Source organism: Fonsecaea monophora, assembly GCF_001642475.1.
Source record: "Fonsecaea monophora strain CBS 269.37 chromosome Unknown Scaff3, whole genome shotgun sequence".
In the NCBI taxonomy this organism is placed as follows: Eukaryota; Fungi; Ascomycota; class Eurotiomycetes; order Chaetothyriales; family Herpotrichiellaceae; genus Fonsecaea; species Fonsecaea monophora.
In genome coordinates, this window is record NW_019173934.1 from 529,767 (window position 1) to 548,518 (window position 18,752).

General features: G+C 52.4%; 7 protein-coding genes across 7 annotated transcripts; 3 read left to right on the plus strand and 4 right to left on the minus strand.

Moving 5' to 3' along the window:
- Nucleotides 1-10: 10 nt before the first annotated feature.
- On the plus strand, nucleotides 11-760 carry AYO21_00888 (hypothetical protein; the record flags this gene model as incomplete). The annotated part of the gene is made up of 1 exon (XM_022650875.1): nucleotides 11-760. The coding sequence occupies one exon, from the start codon at nucleotides 11-13 to the stop codon at nucleotides 758-760; it is 750 nt and encodes a 249-aa protein (XP_022516878.1).
- A 133-nt stretch (nucleotides 761-893) lies between these two features.
- Nucleotides 894-2,375, minus strand: AYO21_00889 (hypothetical protein; the record flags this gene model as incomplete). The annotated part of the gene is made up of 3 exons (XM_022650876.1): nucleotides 894-1,007; nucleotides 1,064-2,239; nucleotides 2,292-2,375. 3 exons carry the CDS (start codon nucleotides 2,373-2,375, stop codon nucleotides 894-896), a joined length of 1,374 nt encoding a protein of 457 aa, XP_022516879.1.
- Nucleotides 2,376-2,949: 574 nt separating this feature from the next.
- AYO21_00890 (hypothetical protein) lies at nucleotides 2,950-4,041 on the plus strand (the record flags this gene model as incomplete). The annotated part of the gene is made up of 1 exon (XM_022650877.1): nucleotides 2,950-4,041. The coding sequence occupies one exon, from the start codon at nucleotides 2,950-2,952 to the stop codon at nucleotides 4,039-4,041; it is 1,092 nt and encodes a 363-aa protein (XP_022516880.1).
- Nucleotides 4,042-5,426: 1,385 nt separating this feature from the next.
- AYO21_00891 (hypothetical protein) lies at nucleotides 5,427-8,977 on the minus strand (the record flags this gene model as incomplete). Its single annotated transcript, XM_022650878.1, has 7 exons — nucleotides 5,427-6,540; nucleotides 6,621-6,948; nucleotides 7,769-7,885; nucleotides 7,945-8,140; nucleotides 8,193-8,485; nucleotides 8,541-8,781; nucleotides 8,837-8,977. The coding sequence occupies 7 exons, from the start codon at nucleotides 8,975-8,977 to the stop codon at nucleotides 5,427-5,429; spliced, it is 2,430 nt and encodes an 809-aa protein (XP_022516881.1).
- A 1,805-nt stretch (nucleotides 8,978-10,782) lies between these two features.
- On the minus strand, nucleotides 10,783-11,484 carry AYO21_00892 (hypothetical protein; the record flags this gene model as incomplete). The annotated part of the gene is made up of 6 exons (XM_022650879.1): nucleotides 10,783-10,955; nucleotides 11,005-11,094; nucleotides 11,150-11,193; nucleotides 11,245-11,272; nucleotides 11,338-11,381; nucleotides 11,465-11,484. 6 exons carry the CDS (start codon nucleotides 11,482-11,484, stop codon nucleotides 10,783-10,785), a joined length of 399 nt encoding a protein of 132 aa, XP_022516882.1.
- A 673-nt stretch (nucleotides 11,485-12,157) lies between these two features.
- On the minus strand, nucleotides 12,158-13,451 carry AYO21_00893 (hypothetical protein; the record flags this gene model as incomplete). The annotated part of the gene is made up of 2 exons (XM_022650880.1): nucleotides 12,158-13,284; nucleotides 13,343-13,451. 2 exons carry the CDS (start codon nucleotides 13,449-13,451, stop codon nucleotides 12,158-12,160), a joined length of 1,236 nt encoding a protein of 411 aa, XP_022516883.1.
- Nucleotides 13,452-14,338: 887 nt separating this feature from the next.
- On the plus strand, nucleotides 14,339-15,784 carry AYO21_00894 (hypothetical protein; the record flags this gene model as incomplete). Its single annotated transcript, XM_022650881.1, has 5 exons — nucleotides 14,339-14,367; nucleotides 14,423-14,560; nucleotides 14,622-14,829; nucleotides 14,896-15,526; nucleotides 15,699-15,784. 5 exons carry the CDS (start codon nucleotides 14,339-14,341, stop codon nucleotides 15,782-15,784), a joined length of 1,092 nt encoding a protein of 363 aa, XP_022516884.1.
- Nucleotides 15,785-18,752: the final 2,968 nt, after the last annotated feature.

Consider the following 18,752-nt stretch of genomic DNA (forward strand, 5'->3'; position numbering starts at 1 on the left):
CTGCTCCTTCATGAACTCCATCATCCTTCGCTACGACTACGAATCCGAGCTGCTCCAAGATGTCATCAGAGAGACCAGCCTTACACCGACAGACCTGGTGATATGTTCGTCCAAAGAAGACTTTTTAGGACAACTCGTCACCCAGCTTCACCAAGGACAAGTCCAGTCCGAAGTAGAGACACCATCGCACCCAGAAGAGGTAGATACTCCGTCAGAGGAGCGCTGGTCCAAGCCTCGACACGTCCTCCTTTCACAGATTCTGCACGTCCTCAGCGCAAGCCAACTCGTCAATTTGATCTTCTGTCCAAACATTCCTATCCTCCGAGGCTTTCTCTCGGGCTTCATCTCAAGGACTGCACTTCCTTCAACCCAACCTCCGGGTCCCATCATTGTCCTGAATCTGCTGGCGATGCACCACGGAACCTCCGAATTCACCCTGCAAGGTCTCTCCCAGACACTCGCCACCGCGGCGTCTGCCGGTCACCGAACAAATCGCAGGGTGAAGTTAGTGGAATGCAAGGACATCAATGACCCGTTCAATCCAAATCGAGGTCCGAATCTCTGGCAGACCGAAGTCCAACTCCTTAGTGCAGCCATCAAGATAGGAGAACCCGGTCAAAGCTGGGGACGGCGCACCATATCGGTCATGAAATTTGCATCGAGATGGTTCAGTGCCGAGGGACAGAATGAACGGCACCGACAGGAGAATGACCCGGTCGACTGGCCCAGGAACAGCCCCGAGGAGGAAATGATAGTTTGAAGAGCAAAGAGGGAAAGATGCCAGCCCAATCTGGCCCATTTAATCCAAAAAGTTAATCGCCAGCCAACATAACCGGGTATCTTCTGCAGGGAGCGCCATTTCCTTCATAAACGTCGTCACAAATTCCACCCAATCACATGCTTTGCTCCATTTCTGTGATGTACAGCTTGATGTGGGACTCAAGCTTGAGATACTCCTCGTGCGCCGAGTGTACCTCCTGTTCAATGTTATCCTTGAGATCGGCCATCTAAGTGTTCGTTAGCAAGATGAATCCCCTGGTAGTCGGTTTGGAGCGACGCTCACCTTCTTCTCGGTCTGCTCGATCCTCACTTTCCTCCTTTCCATCTCCCGACCCCTGTCAGCCCTTTGATCTCGGAGCTGCCGCTGAGTCTCTCTCAGTTCGTCCATTTTGGTCTTGTTTGTTTCATCTCGATCTCTGTGCTTCCGGCGCAACTCCTCGATGCGTTCTTCCCACTTCTTCAACTGCCTTTGGAGCAGTTTCTCGTTCTGTTCCACTTCGCGCACATTGTTTCCACGCTCTGCCAGAGCATCGCGATTCTTTGCCGCTCGAGCGTCTTCCTCCTCTTCTTTCTGAAGCTCCACTGCGATCTCCTCGAGTACTTTAACGCACGCCTGCACATCATTTTGAACAACCGTAAAACTATCCCCTGATGTCTGGAGAGCACGGCACCTCCGCTCCAACGCGTCGATTTGGGCCTTCTCCCGTACAAGATTGTCTGAGAGTTCCGTCAAAGTGCTCTGTAAGGCCGCCGGACTTTGCAAAACGTACGGCCTCAACTTCTCACTCTCTTGCCGCGCCCGTATCAATCTCTCGGTCTTGTCCTCCAATAGTGCCTGAGAGCGTGACTTGTCGGCTTTGGCGCGTTCCAGGTGCTCCGCCACTCTTTCCTGGCCTTTTCGAAGCTCCAGTAGCCGTGCTTTCAATTCATCGTTTCGCCGCATCTTCTCCTTGACGGCAACCTCCATCGCTTTTCTGTTGCGCTTCATCTCTTCCAGCCTCTGCTCCATGTCCTGATTCTCAACATACAGTGTCTCGATCCTGGCCTTTGTAGTCTCTGCTTTGTTAAAGTTTTCGTCTATTACGCTCGTATGCGTCTCCCGGAATCGAATGAAGTTGATGGTGTATGATAGGATCTTGACCAGTCGATCGTGGGTCGGACGAACAAGGTCGTTGAACGAGAAATCATGGATTCCGCACTGCTCGAGCATGGTTCGCAGTTGGACGAAGAAGCCCATAAGTAGCCTCGTCTCCACCGGTACTAGTTCAGGAAACTCGGAGCAAACGTCTTCGGCGGCAGCGCGTAAGGCAGGATCAAGGGTGTCTCTGGTTGCATTCATAACCAGTTCACCCAGGTGCTCGAACACCATCTGGATCACTTGCGGGTTGGGTCTCAAGATGTCGGAAGGTTGGAATGGAATACCCATTTCGCTGATACATGATGCTATCTCTTTCTCAGACTGTAGATACTGTCAGTACGTCTTTTGTGAGAGCGGTCGTAAGACAACAAACCAATCGCATGAAATCGGCAGGATCTTCTTCCTTCTTTTTGACTCGTTGCTGCTGTTGCAGCGAAGTTCGGTATTGCGAATTCATTTTTATCGTGAAGGATGTATTCTGTCGGCCTCGAAATGCAAGTGTTTGGAGAGAGAGACACCGAAACGTGCGATTGAGCCTCCGTTAGAAGAATGGGTTTTGCTTTGTTGACATTTCCAAAATAGGAAAGGGCGCGGGGTGCTCGTCGCCCCCACGCCAAGATACTCTGACAAGGCTATGATGGAGCCTTGCTGATCTCAACTGTCCATCCAAGACTTCTCAAGTAAAGAAGTTTAAAATTTCCACGACTCGGTCTGCCAGCACCACATCTAGTCAAGTTCCAAAAGTACTTTTGCATGAAACTAGTTGCAAGACTTATCACGACTGCGTACCGTCTAGAAAATAGTGCCTTCTGCCATGGCTGCTGGTGAGTGCATCTACCCCAACCCTTGGCCCTTCTCCCAATGACTCAACCTCGCCTTGCCCAATGGTTTCGGCATGGATGAGGAAATTGGACACAATGAGATTCGCCCATGTGGAAATATATAGCGGTGCCCTATAAGAAAATGCTCTATGCTAGCTCTTCAAGTCCGCTAATCCGTCTACACCTCTAGTAGCAGCATCAGCCCCAGCGATGGCATCCAAACCCTCAACAGCTGAAGAGTCGCCCTCGACGACATTTGACATCGTCGCGTCCTACAACTCGCTGATTGAGAGCGATCCAAACATCACACCTCCAATTGCAGCGATCGAATCACTCATCAATCTTCTCGCGACATCGCCCTTGACAACCATCTCGGAAACCCTCGCACTACTGTCCAGCCACTCTCGAAGACTGCTCGAGTCGCAACGCAACCCGATTCCGCTCTCTGCTGGGACAGAGCTGTTTCAAAGGTACCTGATCAGCTCCTTCCAGCAACGGCCGTCGTCGCTCGCGACATCCGACTTCACCGCGTTACGCCATCACATAATCGCCCAGTCGTCTCTGTTTGTGAAACGCGCCAATGAAGCACGTCTCAAAATCGCCCATCATGCCTTGCCATTCATCAAAGAAGACTCAATCATCATTACCTACGGATACAGCCGGGTAGTTCACACCGTGCTAACTGCAGCTGCAGAGTCCAAGCGCTCTTTCAGTGTCGTCTATGTGTTACCCCCAAGAGGAGTTTCCTCGCGGCTCGCAGAGTCTATCGCCTCGCTGCAGGACCTTTCTATTCCCACCACCACAATTCCTCTGCACGCTTTGACGTATGCGCTAGCGTCGCTACCGCCCTCTCCGGCTTCACCACCACAGTTCCTCGTCGGCGCCACCGCGGTCTTGGAGAACGGATCCATCGTCACAGGGCTCGGCACACACCAAATCGGACTTATCGCCCAGACTTATGCCATCCCCTTGCATGTGTGCGTGGAATCGTACAAGTTTGTGGGGAACTTCCCGCTCGGGTATGGGCCGAGTGATCTTCGAAGACTGGGGGTTGAACAGAATGTGTTGCGCTTTGGCCTCGGCGGGACTACTGCGGCTCCTGATTCCAATGCCGGAAGTCAGAAGAAAGAAGGGTTTCCTGGCTCCAGTCCGCTGCCAAAGGATGGAAAACCCGCTACAGGGCATGTGGACGATTGGATGGTCGAAATCACGCCGCCTGGGTTGATCTCGGCCCTCATCACGGAAAACGGACTCATGACCCCGAATGCCGTCAGTGAGGAACTGATCAAGTTGTGGTTCTGATGTGTTTCTTTTCCTTCACAGAGGCAGTGATGTTATTTGGGACGTGCTCGTTGATTTGCCTTGTCAGAAAAAGCATGCTACGCGCGCACTATCAAGAGTGGGAGACTGCGGCTTGGGAGTTTTGTGGCAAATTACGATCAATGAGGCAGTTGCCTTTGAGATGACGGATGACAGATGATGGATCACACAGTTCTGATGCTACAGCTGTATCAACTGGACACTGCGAAGTGGTTGATATAAACAAACTGATATGAGCTGAGACCATGGGATATGGATGGCCCGGATTGCCCGGATTTGCCAGGGCACGACACACACGAACATCAGGACACGAGAAATCACACCAACCCAACCGAGTTGAATGGAGAATCCAAGTCGAAGCTCATTTTTGATGCCGCCAGATCTGGAGGGATGGCGCGATTCTCAACCATGGACGAATCAGATTTGGATGGATAGCGGAGGAGACGAAGGGGACAAAGGGAACTGACAAAGCTGTGGCACCATCGCCATCGCCATCACCGGCACCGGCACCAGGAGAAGAGGACATGTTCTTTTCCCTCTTCCCCTCCGCCATCCCCACATTCTGCTGGCTCTGGCTCTGGCTCTGGCTCTGGCTCAGGGTCCAAAACTACCCGCACATATTCCCTCAGCCTCGATGGAAAACACAACCTGGTTACACAGCATGACTGATCGTTCGTGTGGTGGTTTGTGATGAACCCAAGACATGCGCCTCCACGCCTCCACTCTTCACTCTTCACTATTTGTCTGTGGTGTTGTGGCACCGTGCACCTTCTTTGGTCACCTTACAGCTAAGCTACTCGCTCATCCGGAAAGGCAAACGGGGAAAACTGGAGAGGGCAGAGATTCGACATCGTCATGGCAAGGCAAGGCAAGGCATCTTCTGTCTGGCATACGAATGGGATACCGACTCGTCTCATCTCCAGGGGGTCTTACGATCAGTCAAGTGAGGAGTGGCGCAGAGATACATGGTTTTTTGTTTTGGGTCCTACATAACGAGGATGCATATCCGCGATTTGTGCCCGCGCCCAAAAAAAGGACTTCTATACCCAGTACCCAATACCCCTACTTGATCTATGAGAGGGGAAGATATATCGGGTGTAGAAGCGTCGAGTGAGTGTTGGAGGGCACGATGGTTCGCATACTGTCTCGCATACTCGAATGTCGGCCCAAACCTGGCCTTCGTTCGTCCCTGTATGCCTCTTCGCAAAACCACTGAATTTTCCTCCAGCGCCTTGCTGTGCAACAAGTATTCGTTAAAATCATTCCAAATTTTCTTTGATAGTCCCCAACAGTTGTCCACATGGAGTCATGTAGACAAGAAACCAACAGGGCTGCATGGACATGCGGACCTGAACACGTCATCGACGTCAAGTGAGATCATCAATCTCGCGTTCTTTTGCACGTAGTGCCGCCCTCATAACTTCTGCTTCACGCATCAGTTGCGCCCTTCTTTCTGCTCTCCAGACCGCGCGATCCCGCTCGTTCATCTCGTTTTCATTGTCTTCGGATGGCTGCGCTGTTGTGGCATCCTGTTCCTGACGTCGGCGACCGGCCTCCACCAGTGCGGGGTCAAGTTGCATGCCTCCTGCCGCAATAGCTGCACGTTGAAGTCGAGAGGCATAGTCTTCGTTCGCATCCTGCGGAGCTTCGTCCATGTGGGTTTGGGGAACGTATCCGGTGTAATCCACTGTAGGAGGGGGTCGTCTCCTCTTGGGCGCGGGTGAGTTGTCGATGGCGATTGGCTCTCGGGCATCTGCTGGTAGAGCTGGTTCTGGCGAAGTCGACGGGTGGTGTTGAGAAGGTGTGGTGGCTGGTTTGAGAACCTCGGGGTATGCCGGTACAACTCGTTTCCGCCTCTTGATCGTCGACTTCTTCATTTGTACTGGGCGATGTGACCCATGCAATTTGTGATACAAGCCGCACGCATTGCAGATAGGATGGCCTTGCTCATCGCGACGCCATAGAGGGGTTACGGTCGTCCCACAGTTCTTGCACGCAACGAGCAACGATGCGTTCCCGGGAGATGGCTGTTGTTGAGTGGCAGGACTTGTTGCGCTTGGGCTCGTTCCCAAACCAGCCTCACTCTGCGAGTCGTTCCCGTCTTCGGCTGGTAAGTCGGGTACCACCGACGTATTAGCAGTTCTAGCGACTCTGTTGTTGTACGCAGGACATCCTCCGCAGCCCTCGGCTCCGCCTGCTCCGTTACACTCCCCCCTACCTGGACACGAGCCAGTGATGTGCTCTGGAGCTCGGTATGGAACGCTCGAGGGCTGGCTTGGTGCTGATGCCGATACTGTTGAAGCGGTTGGAGATGCCGTAATTCTCTGGCGAGGACTTTCAGGAGGGGCGGCTGAGTTTGGACGCTTGAAGTTTGTGGGCCTGGGAGCGTTGCGCGTCTTCAGGTAGAGCCCACAAGCATTACAGATGGTGTGTCCGGTGGGAGACCGTCGCCATAACGGGGTCTTGGTCGTTCCGCAATTGCTACAGTTATATTAGCGACAACACCAGCGTGAAGCGAGTTGGCATCAGGACGTGGGTGTACTCGCGCGAAGATGGCATACCTGCAGACTTGACCCAGACCCGGAATGTCTCCTCTCTGCTCGGCGTGTTCGACTGAGGATGATAGCGGTGCTTCAGAGGATTCTGGTCTGTGACTGGTTTGGCCCAGAGGAAGACGGCGGAGGGCGATATCACCCGCGTTATTTTCATGGGTCAGGTGGGAACCATGACGTTCACCCAGTGCAGACGACACAAGCTGATGAGCAGCATCGATGTCTTCGGCAGAGGGTTGACGCATCAAACTCTTTTCGTCGGAACCAAAGGAGGTGCGACGGCGCAAAGGGTCCATAGCACCGCGTACAGCCAACATGCCGATCCAATTTCGGGCGCCTTGTTAGCAGGAGGCACACGCCATTCAGGGGAAATCGACAATCGAAGGGATAAGGAGGCGAGAACTGTAGCCAAATCCGCAGAAAGAGATCCAAGGTCCGATGAGATAGCCAATTCTGACGGGGTTGGCTAGATATGAGGGAAGCGTCCTGCTCAGGACGAATGTAGGCAACTGTGAAAGTGGTGTTGGTAAGACGAAGAGCACTGGAGAGGACCGGTTGATTCAGACGGTAGGCTCTGAGCTGAAATATCGGGGGCTTCACAAGTGACAGTGAGGTGACTTGGCAAGTTGGATAGGAGAATGAGCGATTTGGCGAGAAGTCGAGAAGCCGCATTTACCCATGTCAAAATCAATACCCCAGGAACCTCTGAGAGAGGGAGAGTGACGGCACAGATGCAGTCGAGAGGGAGGAATTCCATGAGGCGCGACACCCACTCCGCGCATGGTGCTGGCGTAATATCAAACACCTGTCTTGTGATTGGCTGATACTAATGAGATTAGTCACGTGGCTGTACTGCGATGAGTCACGTGAAGGACAGGATAATGTCATTGTCCCCTCGTATTACGAGGCCTCCAGCCTAGAGACTACTCGAATAGTACTAGCCGATGAGGGCAAGAGACTGCTGACTAGTGTGCACGTGGTGTGCTAGTGTTCAGACCACGTCGCCCTCGCTCATTTCCTCACCCAGCATTCCTTGATCCTTGACCCAACTTTGACCGCTGTTCCCAAAAGAGATCCTGTCTGGTGGACGAGATGCCACCCTTTCTCGGGTGTCGACCCTGCTGATAACACCATCTAACGCATGACGACTCGCTTACTGATGTCCTGCGCACCTGCGCTATTCCCCAGCTCAGTGGCGGCAGTCCACCATTCTTGCATGTTCGTATTGAACAACAAGATCAAGTTGCAGTCAGAGGTCTGCTCGCCTCCTTGGACTGGTTAGGTTTTCTGTCAGCTCCAGTCTTCCCCATTTATGACATAGGACGCAACTTACCAATGCCGATGACGACCGACCTTCCATCTTTCTCAGCGCAAACCATTGAGCCTGATCGTCCGTACCATGCACTCAATTCAACGCACGCCCGGTGTTCTTTCGCATAGGATAGGATTCCTATCTTCGTACCAAAGCTGACAGTCCGTCTGTTCGCTTGAAGAAATTCACTCCTGGGTGGTTTGGCATCGTTGAACTCCTGCCGAGACAGGATCAGATAAGAAGCCGATGGGTTGGAGATTGTGACTTACATAGCGTTGGCTGATCTCCGCCTTCTCGTCCTGCTGAAGTCTCGAGAAAAAATTTGCGAAATGTTCGCGTAACTGATCCATGTTGACAGCAAGGTTATAGCCGATTGACCAGAATCGCCCCGTTGAACCGGCTTTCAACTGGGCCCATTCCTCCGGGGCAACCGAAGAGATATCCTCTTTCGTGAGAACGGACAGCTGGCTGTTGTTCTCGGGCCAGCCTGTGACTCGAAAAACAGCAATGTCCCATGCTTCGTGGATGGCCCAGAGGCGGAGTGTCAAGTGACCTTTGCGACCTAGGACCTGGTCAGTGGTGCATATGTGGTTGTGACATTGCGGATGAAGACTTACCAACTGCTTTAGACTTCCTTGCTTGTATCGCTTCGTAAATGCCATTCTGGCCATTCAAGTAGAATTCGACCTTGTTCCCTGGGAGACTCCAGTCTGTGAAATGAGCACAGGTGATGACCAGGTCTTGAGACAAGCGAAAACCGGACAGCTCTGCGGTCTGTCCTTCAAAGCCTTGCAGATGGTCATTCCCGACTCTGACCCGGACGGCTGCAAGACCAATCTCGACAAGAGATTCCAGTTTCTAACAGGGTGGGTATGTCAGTGATTGATATCGAAAGCTCGGAGAAAAGACGCACCTCAGATCCCCCAACCTCATTCGCCACGGCCTTCCATTCCTCATTCCATTCTTCTACCGTCCCGTCATTCTCAAGGCCATGGAATTCAGACAGCTGCCCGCGCCGTGTCTGATCAAGCGTCCGGAGAATGTCGTGTAGCATGGTGAAGGGCGATCCTCATCCGAAACAGATGAAGCTTGCGAATCGTCCGGGCCAGTGTCGCCTGGACGGGTATGTGCAACGTAATACGCATCCATGTTGCACCAGGCGCAATGCTTCTTGCGTTGAACCGTATTTGGTGATGTCTTCGATGGACTTTGTGGTTCGTGATTGACAAAAGGGCATCCATCTTGATGGAGAGGTTGATCGGTATTTGTAGAGATGGCCGCACCAGCATCTGATGGTTGATTTGTCCCGTCCATAGCACGCAGGTTTCCTTCTATTGTGGTCCTGCCTTAGATGCCGTTGCATACAGTTTCAGCCTTGGACTGAGATTGTGGCGCGCAAGGATTTACTTGCAAACCGGGTTGTAAAAGCCGACAAAGAACGACGACAAAGGGCAGACACACGGGAGGGTACTTATACCCGACATAGCCTCTGTGATAACAAGGGCTTATCGAAGAAATCTGCAGATGTAATGTGATCCCATCGTTGCCCTGGTCCACGTTGCATTCCAAGTTTGTGTTCAGCATTCCCATGACAGAGCCACTTACGACCACTCTGCCCATAGAAACCATCCATGTTTCAATCGGGCATAATCTCTTCTGTCACCGCCTGTAGGGCGTATTCTCTTTGTCCATGCTGCGAAAAGTCTTCAGTACCTGCCCCTTTTTGTGGGAAAGCAAGCTGGATGTCCCGGTACGTAGGTTTGGGAATAGGTTCCCCTAGGGCGCGCTCACTGTCTCTGTTGTCTTCTTTGCATTCCTTGTATCATTCGAAGACATGCACTGCCATCTGCAAATACCCGAAGAATGAATATGGATCCCCCTCTTCCCGAGTCTCGGGTTGTCATTCTTTCTTGAGGGGGAGGCTGCTTGAAGTATGCAGGTTGCTTTTGCCACGTAGGGCCCGTGTGTGAGGGCCTCACTTGAGCCAAGGAATCCCTTGATATGCCCCTTGACAGCACAGAATAGTGATCAGACTCCTCACGGCATGATATTTTGGCTGAGTTGCATCCCTGAATCTGTGAAATGGCGCCTCCACCGAGAAACCACTGGTTGACAATCGCCAGGTTCAAGGTGTCCGATAAATATCTCTAACAGTTCCATAGCTCAGGTGGACGAAGACAAAATGCTGCTCACGAAGCAGGAGTGCAAGGCACACGAACAAAGCTGAGGAACTCATAGGGGAGAGAATGAATCAGGATCCCGCTCCCCAGATCTTTTCCGGAAGGCGGCGGCGGCATATCGCATACGACGGTTTTCTCGAACTTCGTAAACGACAATGTCTTAGGAGCAGAGCAATCTACTTGACGGACTAGAAATAGTTGACTATGAGATTATCGATAGCCAGCGTAGTTACTACAGTGTAGTCAATTCTTCAACTTTTGAAACATCATCAAGACGACAATCTGGCCACTCGAGCGTCTGCTCGGCAATTCCTACGGCTAGATGGTCGTCGTCGAATTCGATTTCGTATTAGATAGTGGCTCTGCTTATCCTTGATCCTGTTACCCGTATGTCAGAGCTTGGAGAATACCAACACCGCAAGAGCCTGGACAACAAAACCACCACCACCATAAGCGCCTGATCGTATATTCCAGGCCTGTCTGTGCACCTCTTTTCTGCTCCCACAACAATCACCCTAATGACTCCGAGGGTTATCCTCACATTCCTCGCCTACCGATGATTGCTGATCTGGCATCACCACCTACCTGCCAGCCCACCAGACCAAAACTTGACCAACATTAAAATACATTGACCGTGACAACAACTGGTCCGGAATCGATAATCTGCATCTGTGGGACCTTACACCTGTTCAGCGCCCCAACCAGCATCCGCGTCACGCATGTTGGATGGTGGCTCAATCGAGGGTGCAAACTCCAGCGCGCAGTAACCGACGCCAATCGCAGCAACAATGGTACCAGCAATAATTCGCAAAACGTGGCCCTCGAGAATGATGCAACCAACGAAGATGTAGACTGCGCAATGTTAGGATCTCTAGTCGATGGGGGAGCTAGGAGGACTGACAGATGCCGCGACCGAGGAAGGAAAATAGAAAGCTGGCGTATTTGGGCAGATACGGTGGAACTTGCGGTAATAGTTCCAGCCCGGCGACAGCTGTGTATCCAGTCAGTCTTCCCAGAGCATGATATTGATGCAGTCTCTTTCATACCCAATCCAAAGATGATCACGTAGATGCCCACAATGATACTTCGACTATCGTATGTTTAGTATCCGCGCAAAACGTTGACAGAGGGCAAAACCGACAATCCAATAGGGATGAACTGGCTGATTCCTGTTGCCTTGTCAGTATGAGTGTTTGACGGCTGCACCGCTGACAAGATTGGACTCATTTCATACCTCCCAAGACCATAATCGCTCCCACGACCAGGTTGACCAGTCGGCTACAGTCTGTAATTAGCACGAGAGCGTAAAACCCTACCAGCAGTGCGCACGGCATAAACCCGCTGTAAATTGGAAAACGTACAATATGTTGGAGAAGTCCATGATGATGGCCCAGGCGCAGCTTGCACAGGGCTCGAGCGTGAGAGTCTTAGGGAGGCTGAGGTGGTGAAGGGATGGCTCTCCCGAGTAGTCTGTAGCCTGTTGCGAGGGTTGTAACAAGAAGTAGTGAATAAACTTAGCAGAATCTAACTGCGCACCGCAGGCCACAACAACAAAGGGGAAGCTGCCGAGCTGCTTTGGAGGACAGAGTAACAGGTGGAAGCTCGTAACCCACACGTATGCCAAGAGCCCGTCAACCTCTGCCGAAATCCTTCCTCAGGGTCCGTAATCAAACATGATCCTCAACGGAGCTTTGGGTACGACAGGAGCCTGAACTCGATTTGTTTGTTCAAGTGGCTCACATTGCCCGCTTATTACGCGGAAATTTGAAAGACTGGTAGCCATCATCCAAAGGGCTGCTTTCCTCTACTTCATGCCCTTGAGCGATGATTGTTTCTACTAAACTTAGTCCATAGTTCTCATCAATCATTTGGGATCTTAACCACGGTCTGATCTCTAAAAAGGGCCCATTCCCTGACCGAAATTCTTGTAATGTGCCATGTGCCGCCGACGCTATGCTATGCTGGGGTATCAAAACAGGCCAACCCGTGCTATGCAGAACAACCTCACCAAGACTGTTGGACAAGTGACCTCAACCTGTACTCCCGTACAATTCCTATGCTCGCAATGTTGGTTTAGGCCTCTCGGCAACCGACATCAATCTTGAGCTGGACGACTCGGAGGCAGTTACTGCTTTGTTGGTGACGAGACTGAATGAGATGCGAGGCTGACTCTTCGGCGGTGGCTTCGCAGGGTCGGCAACAATTTCAGGGCCAGTGCCTTCCTCCGTAGCAAGAGGCTTGGCCTTGATCGTGGAATTGATATTCTCTTGAGCCGGCATGTCCGCGGATGGTTCCGTGTCTTGCGTGCTTGGTGGTGTATCCGCACTGGGCGAGTCATTTGGCATTGACGGAGAGAGTTCATTGTCTGGGTCACAGACCACAATAGCCATATCTGCACGTCTTCTGGTGCTTTTCCGTCTATCTGCCCTTTTGCTGGCACGAACAGGCTCTCCGTCCTCATCCAATGATCTCTTGGAGCTCGAGCTGCGTTGAGATGAGGTTACAGACGGACTTCGTGCGCGGTATTTCTCACTGAGCTGGTCCACATTGTTCTCCGTGTCTCTCTTGCTCTTTTGCAGAAAGTCCTGGATGAACTCAGATGATAGTTCCGCCTTGCCGCTCCGGATCGCTCTGGTACTGAGGAGGAGATGTGGCGATGGCGAGCTAACAGTGGCGTTGCGAGACGTGTCTTGGGGTTTGAGAAGAGGGCTGTTCTTGTGCCGTGGAGTGGAACCATCCCTGCTTCGAGCTGAGTCGTAGTGTGCTCGCGTGACCTCATCTCCGCCATAGCAGATGTGGAGTGGTGGCACAGAAGCGGGATCTCCTCGGTGCTCGTTCGTGTAGAGAATCGAATCTCTGTCGAAATTCTGGATACGTGGGAGATGCACTGTGACATCCTGGTCGAAGACCTGACAAAAGGCTACCAGCTCAGGCTCTCCGCCGTAAGTCCCGCTGCGTGACATGAGAGACAAGTATTCCTCGAACGCGTCTTCTGGCTCCTGGCGAGAGGCCAATGTGGCAGAACGGAGAGTCCTTCGTTGTTGCACGTCATCTTTATGGACATATTGTTCGAAAAGCGGACGATAGGTTCGCATGTGGTCAATGATACTTGCACGTATCTCGGGGTGTTTTGCGGGAGTCCCGTAGAGTTGGTCGGAGAGAGATGCAAACAGACAATTGCCTGGGATCGAGTCAGATTGAAATAGGCAATGAGATAAGGGGAGAGAGCGATGCTATACCGTCGCCTGCTATCTGCTTCTGGTACATGCCCATCTTGGCCAGGCCGGGCCATACAGCCTTGGGCTTTCGAACCATGCTGGGAAGCTGTGTGAATGCATGGTCAGCCATGATCGAGCCCGATCCATTGACCCAAGCATTTGGAAGAGGTGAAAGAGAGGAGAAATAGGTGGTGGATGATCACAACGACATGACAAGGGGCCTGCAAAATGAGGCAGAGTTGAAATCGACAAAGTGGTCGCCTGCTAGGGGTTTCCTGATGATTGCTGAGACCACGTCAAACAGCAGTAACTAGGGGGATAAAGGCGGTCTTGCCCAATTGCCCACAGGATGCCGCTTAGGCTTTGGGGAGAGGGGGGGCCACGCTGGACACAGTCAAGCAGTGCAACTCAAAACATGGCCTGCTTGTTTTGGCTGCGGCTTACCTTCTGAAATGAGTGAACTGGCAAAGGCCGCCGCCTAAGCTGCCCAAGCGGGTAAAAGGGCGCCCGTCTCCGGCGGTTGAAGGAGGGGCTGCGAGGGCTAGGCAAGGAGGTTGACGGACACTAACTGATAAGGCCTGGTTATCGTGGTTTGACAAGTGACAGAACTTGTACCTGAGGAAGTGGTGGGGGTGTGTGTGGGTGTCAAGGTGCAAGCAAAACTCTTGTGAAGCTGCGTTCTCCGTATGTTTTTCCTGCGTCTAAAGGTGCGGACGCCCTGTGAGTACACTAGGAGTAGTTCTCTGCTGTCTTTTTTCAGAAGATGAGTGAGAGATGGCACTGTCTTAAAAGAGAAGGCTGAGGTCCAGGACTCGGAAAATCTTCTTCGACTTGGGCGGTCCTCATCCATCATATTGTTTACCTTATCCTCGCAGCTACACCAGTGCGGCAGAAACTGACCTATTCAGAATTCATCCTATTGACTGGGCTCCCAAACAATAGGATCCGAACTACTGGGCCCTTCTGCCTGTCTTTGCATTCCTAGATCCAATTCACTCACGGCTCTGACCAGTCACAATGAGTGACAAAAACATTGTCGTCGTAGGGTAGGCACAGGTGACTCAACCATCTCACTATGAGCGCAGCCTAACACACATGCAGAGCGGGTGTTGCTGGCCTGACCACAGCCTTCCTATTGTCCAAAAATCCACGATACAAGGTCACAATTGCTGCAAAGCATATGCCTGGGGACTACGACATCGAATATGCCTCGCCCTGGGCAGGCGCAAATTATATGCCGTGAGTCGAAACCTTATCTCCTTACAGAATGTCACACTCTCGCTGAAACACGAAATAACAGGGTATCAGCAAAGGGGACGCCGGCAGAAGAGTGGGATAGGAATACCTGGCAGCCACTTTTTGACTTGGCAAAGAACCATCCCGAGGCAGGCGTTCACTTCCAGAGAACAGAGATCTATAACCGGAAAAAGGACGTCTCCTCAGCCACGGCTGCGTGGTTTGCTGACCTGGTCAAGCCTGACCCATGGTTCAGCACTCTTTTCGACGATGTGAGTCGCTTTATCCGATGCAATCCCTCTTACCTCGACTGAGATGCTCACTCCCGGCTTTATCAGTTTCGCGAAATCCCAAAGTCGGAGCTTCAGCCGGGGATAGACAACGCCACGTGCTTCACGTCAGTCTGTATTAACACCGCAATATACCTGCCATGGCTCGTATCCCAATGTCTGAAGAATGGGGCTGTTGTCAAGCGAGCTGTGTTTAAACACATTGTCGAGGCGGCCGCCCCTGGCATCCATCACTCAGGACGCCCGGCCGATCTTGTTGTCAACTGTACTGGACTTTCTGCGGCCAAACTCGGTGGTGTTGAAGACAAGACGGTTGTTCCTGCGCGAGGCCAGATTGTTGTGGTCAGGAACTCAGCGCCCGCAATGTATGGAACGTCCGGAACCGATGACGGCCCAGATGAAGCCTGCTATATCATGACTCGGGCAGCTGGTGGCGGGACTATTTTGGGTGGTTGTTATCAAAAAGGAAACTGGGAGTCACAGCCCGATCCGAATCTCGCAATCAGGATCATGAAACGATGCGTCGCCATCTGCCCCGAGTTGACTGGAGGCAAGGGCATTGAGCACCTCGACATAATCCGACATGGCGTCGGTCTGAGACCCGTGCGGGAAGGAGGAACAAGAATTGAAAAGGAGAAAATCAACGGTGTTTGGACAGTTCACAACTACGGTGCAGGCGGTAAGTGATAGTGACGTCCCGTTCCCTTATGTTTTGCCCTACCTCGAGCTAGAAGCCGGTCTCTTTAACATGAACATTCCCTACCCATCTCCATAACATGGCTGGGTTCGTTCTGTTCCGCTCCAGCTCCCCGACGCAGGGCCATGTCGCGTTTGTTGCTGACGCTATACAGGCGCTGGGTATCAGTCGTCGTATGGTTGCTCCAAAGCAGCTGTGAAATTGGTGGACGAAGTTTTCGAGAATAAGGCCAGACTATGAGAGTCGACTATTGGGAGAGAAGTGCGAGGTAGTGAAAGTAAGATTACGAGTAGGCCACAACGACGTCGCTCATCTCGGTACCATCTCCCGGAGTTTCGATCTATCAGCATATGTGCGATCCCGAAAAGTCATACTATTCATTATCTGGAGATTGATTGATCAAACCTAAATGCATAAACACCAACTGTCTTTGGGCCATGAGCACGAGCACTTTCTCTGGGTGAAACTGCGACATACGGTTGGAAACCCGTTTCTGCACGCAGCATTGCTGTGACCTGACAGCAGGGATACCAAGGACCTCGTACGCGTACCTTAACTCGCCGATCGAAAGATTGCCGACAAGGACAGACACAAGGTCGGCGCCACTGGCGGCTGAAAATGCTCCGGTGGTGAGGCGCCACACCCGCTAGTTACACACATAGCTTCGAGTTTTTGTTCGAGGTGCAGGACAAATGGCGTCCCCCGTGGCCCCCAAACCGGATTCTAACTCCTGGCCCGGCCCCTCTATTGCTTCCTCGTTCTCGCTGTTTTTGCGGCCTCGTTCGAATATCATGCATCAATACTCTATGGCTCTAAGGCGCCGAATGCGGGCGCCGTGCATGTAAGGCCCGGCAAGAAGGGCGGTTGATAGCGATTACTGGTCAGGATATCCGAAATAGATCATCCGCTGTGTCGAGAAGCAGGCAGAGTTGTCGAGTCTGAGACATGCGCTTGGAAAGGAAGCGATCAGATGCAGGAACCGGCCACGCACGCCGCATCCATGAACCGGCTACCAGCTAGAACTAGTCAGCTAGGCAGGGATTGGAGGTCCATTCGACCTGGAAGAGAGACTTGGCTCGGGTACCTGGACGGTCTTGTCAAGCTATCAAAGTCCGTTGCAGGTGGCTTAGGGACGCAAAGCAGGGAATATACGGAATAGATGCCAACCACCCCTGGTAGACGTCATCGACGTAGCAAACAAGAATCAACGTGTGTTTTGGCCTTGCAAGCTGGCAGACAACCATTCGCACAGGTTGAGAGGAACAACTGGGACGGATGCATGATTCTTCACGCCTTTGGAGAGTTACCACGGGTGTAGTGCGATGGTAGGTTTGTTGTGCTGAGGCTCTTGATTTGTCCGCTTTGGCTTCCTCTTGCCCCGCGCTCCCACAACAGTCTCGGGGGCTTTTTTTCTCGCTGCACGGACACGCTGACAGGAATAACTGCTGTGACTCGTGGCATTGCATTGTACACTCCCGGGCGACGGTTGTACCTGTGCCTTAACGTCTGCCGTGTTCCTTGCATGTCAGCAAGACGTTCCCTGACCTCCTGTCGGCTTCCCGTTGCGTACACCCTGGCCATGGGGAATTGGAACGTCGTATCCTGGCTGAAGGGATTAACCATGGCTGCCAAAAAGGACCAATCTAGCTTACGAGCGCCGACTATGAAAGAATGAAGGAGAGAGCAGTAAAACTTTGGTCCTGGCATCAAGTCAGCTTCAATCAAAGCTGTACGAGTAAGAAGAGGGAGATGAATTCAATGAGCAAGAGCCTTTGAGCCCTCGCACTGGTCGGCACAGGCGGCCACGAATGATTGGAGTAATATCCCCCGGATCATGGTGGTTGACCAATGCGAGGTGCCAGATCTGTTGTGATTCCGCTTCATGCAGATGAGGTTGATCTCTGATGGAGCACCTTGAAATAACAATAGCTGTGATGCAAATGACCTACTTTCCCACGCGTGATCTGCATCGACTTTCAACGGATCACTTAATAGTGAAAGACTAGTTTCGTACGGGTAGAGGATCATCACTGGCTCCAGTGCCCGGTCTTTTCGAGTAGGTAGTGGCAGGTGACGGAGGAGGTTTCGAGAGAGGCGCATGTTGGTAGGTAGGCGTGGTAGGGCAGTTAGGTGGCTGCAATACCCCTCCCCGGGGGCTCTCGGGTGCCTCCCTGAAACGGTGCGGCTGTTGGCTGAAGGATGGATGGGCTTATTGTGGGCTTCAGTTCTGCCATGGCCCTCGGGCGCCACGGGCACCATGGGCATCAATGTGCCCCACTCCAGCCCGCATCGATCGCCTAACAGTTCTCAGTAGCACGTCGACCAAACACGCCTCAGGGCTGCCCCGTCTGCAAGACTAAATACTCGTAGTCCGTAGCTTAACCTGCCAACAGACTTGCTCTTCGCCTCCAGTTGTTTTTCTTTTTAGCACCTGCATGCCTCTAAGGAGGTCGGTCCCCTACTGTGTACTGCTGCCGCGCCCGCCACTCGCTCATTGTTCGACATCATCGTCACCATTCGTCACTGGCACTTCTGCACTGCTTTGATCCATTCGCCATCCGCCAGACCAGCAAAGCACCTGCGTCCCAGTTGCCTCGCTTCGTTCCTCTACCACGTTTTTCCACCATTGTTCAGGTCACGCTCATTCCAAAGCTGCCCGGCACAGAGCGCTCTCTATTGTTGTTCTACGAATCATCACCCGCTCTATCTCAAACACCCATTTCACCCTTCAGTACTCGCCTTTCCATAAATTAATTATCAATCAACCTGTCTCGACGTACCGATCATCTATCCGATTGTCCTTCTCGTCAAGGACAAAAGAGCATTGCGACCGCGACTGCGTGGCGTTGCCGCCCCTATGACAACCGAGTTTGAAATAACATCACCTTTTCGAAACCGCCTGTGCCACGGCTGGTCGAACAGCCCTGACTCCTTACTCCTACATTGAAATCCCTGTCGTGCGCCAGTCGGGTCGTCGTTGATGTCTCTACTCAGGGTTTGCGAACCTCCACCTCGACTCAGCTCTGTCCCTTGACCAAACTCCTCCCCCTTCCAGTCCTCTGATCTGGTTCCGCTGGGCTCAGCATGGGCTTTTGGCCATTTGGTGGAGGCAAAAAAGGCCGAGCGACTCAAGGCGAAGACCAAGGACGACACTCACTTTTGGAGAAAACACGAACAGATCTCCGCCCCCGAACAGATACAAGCTCTT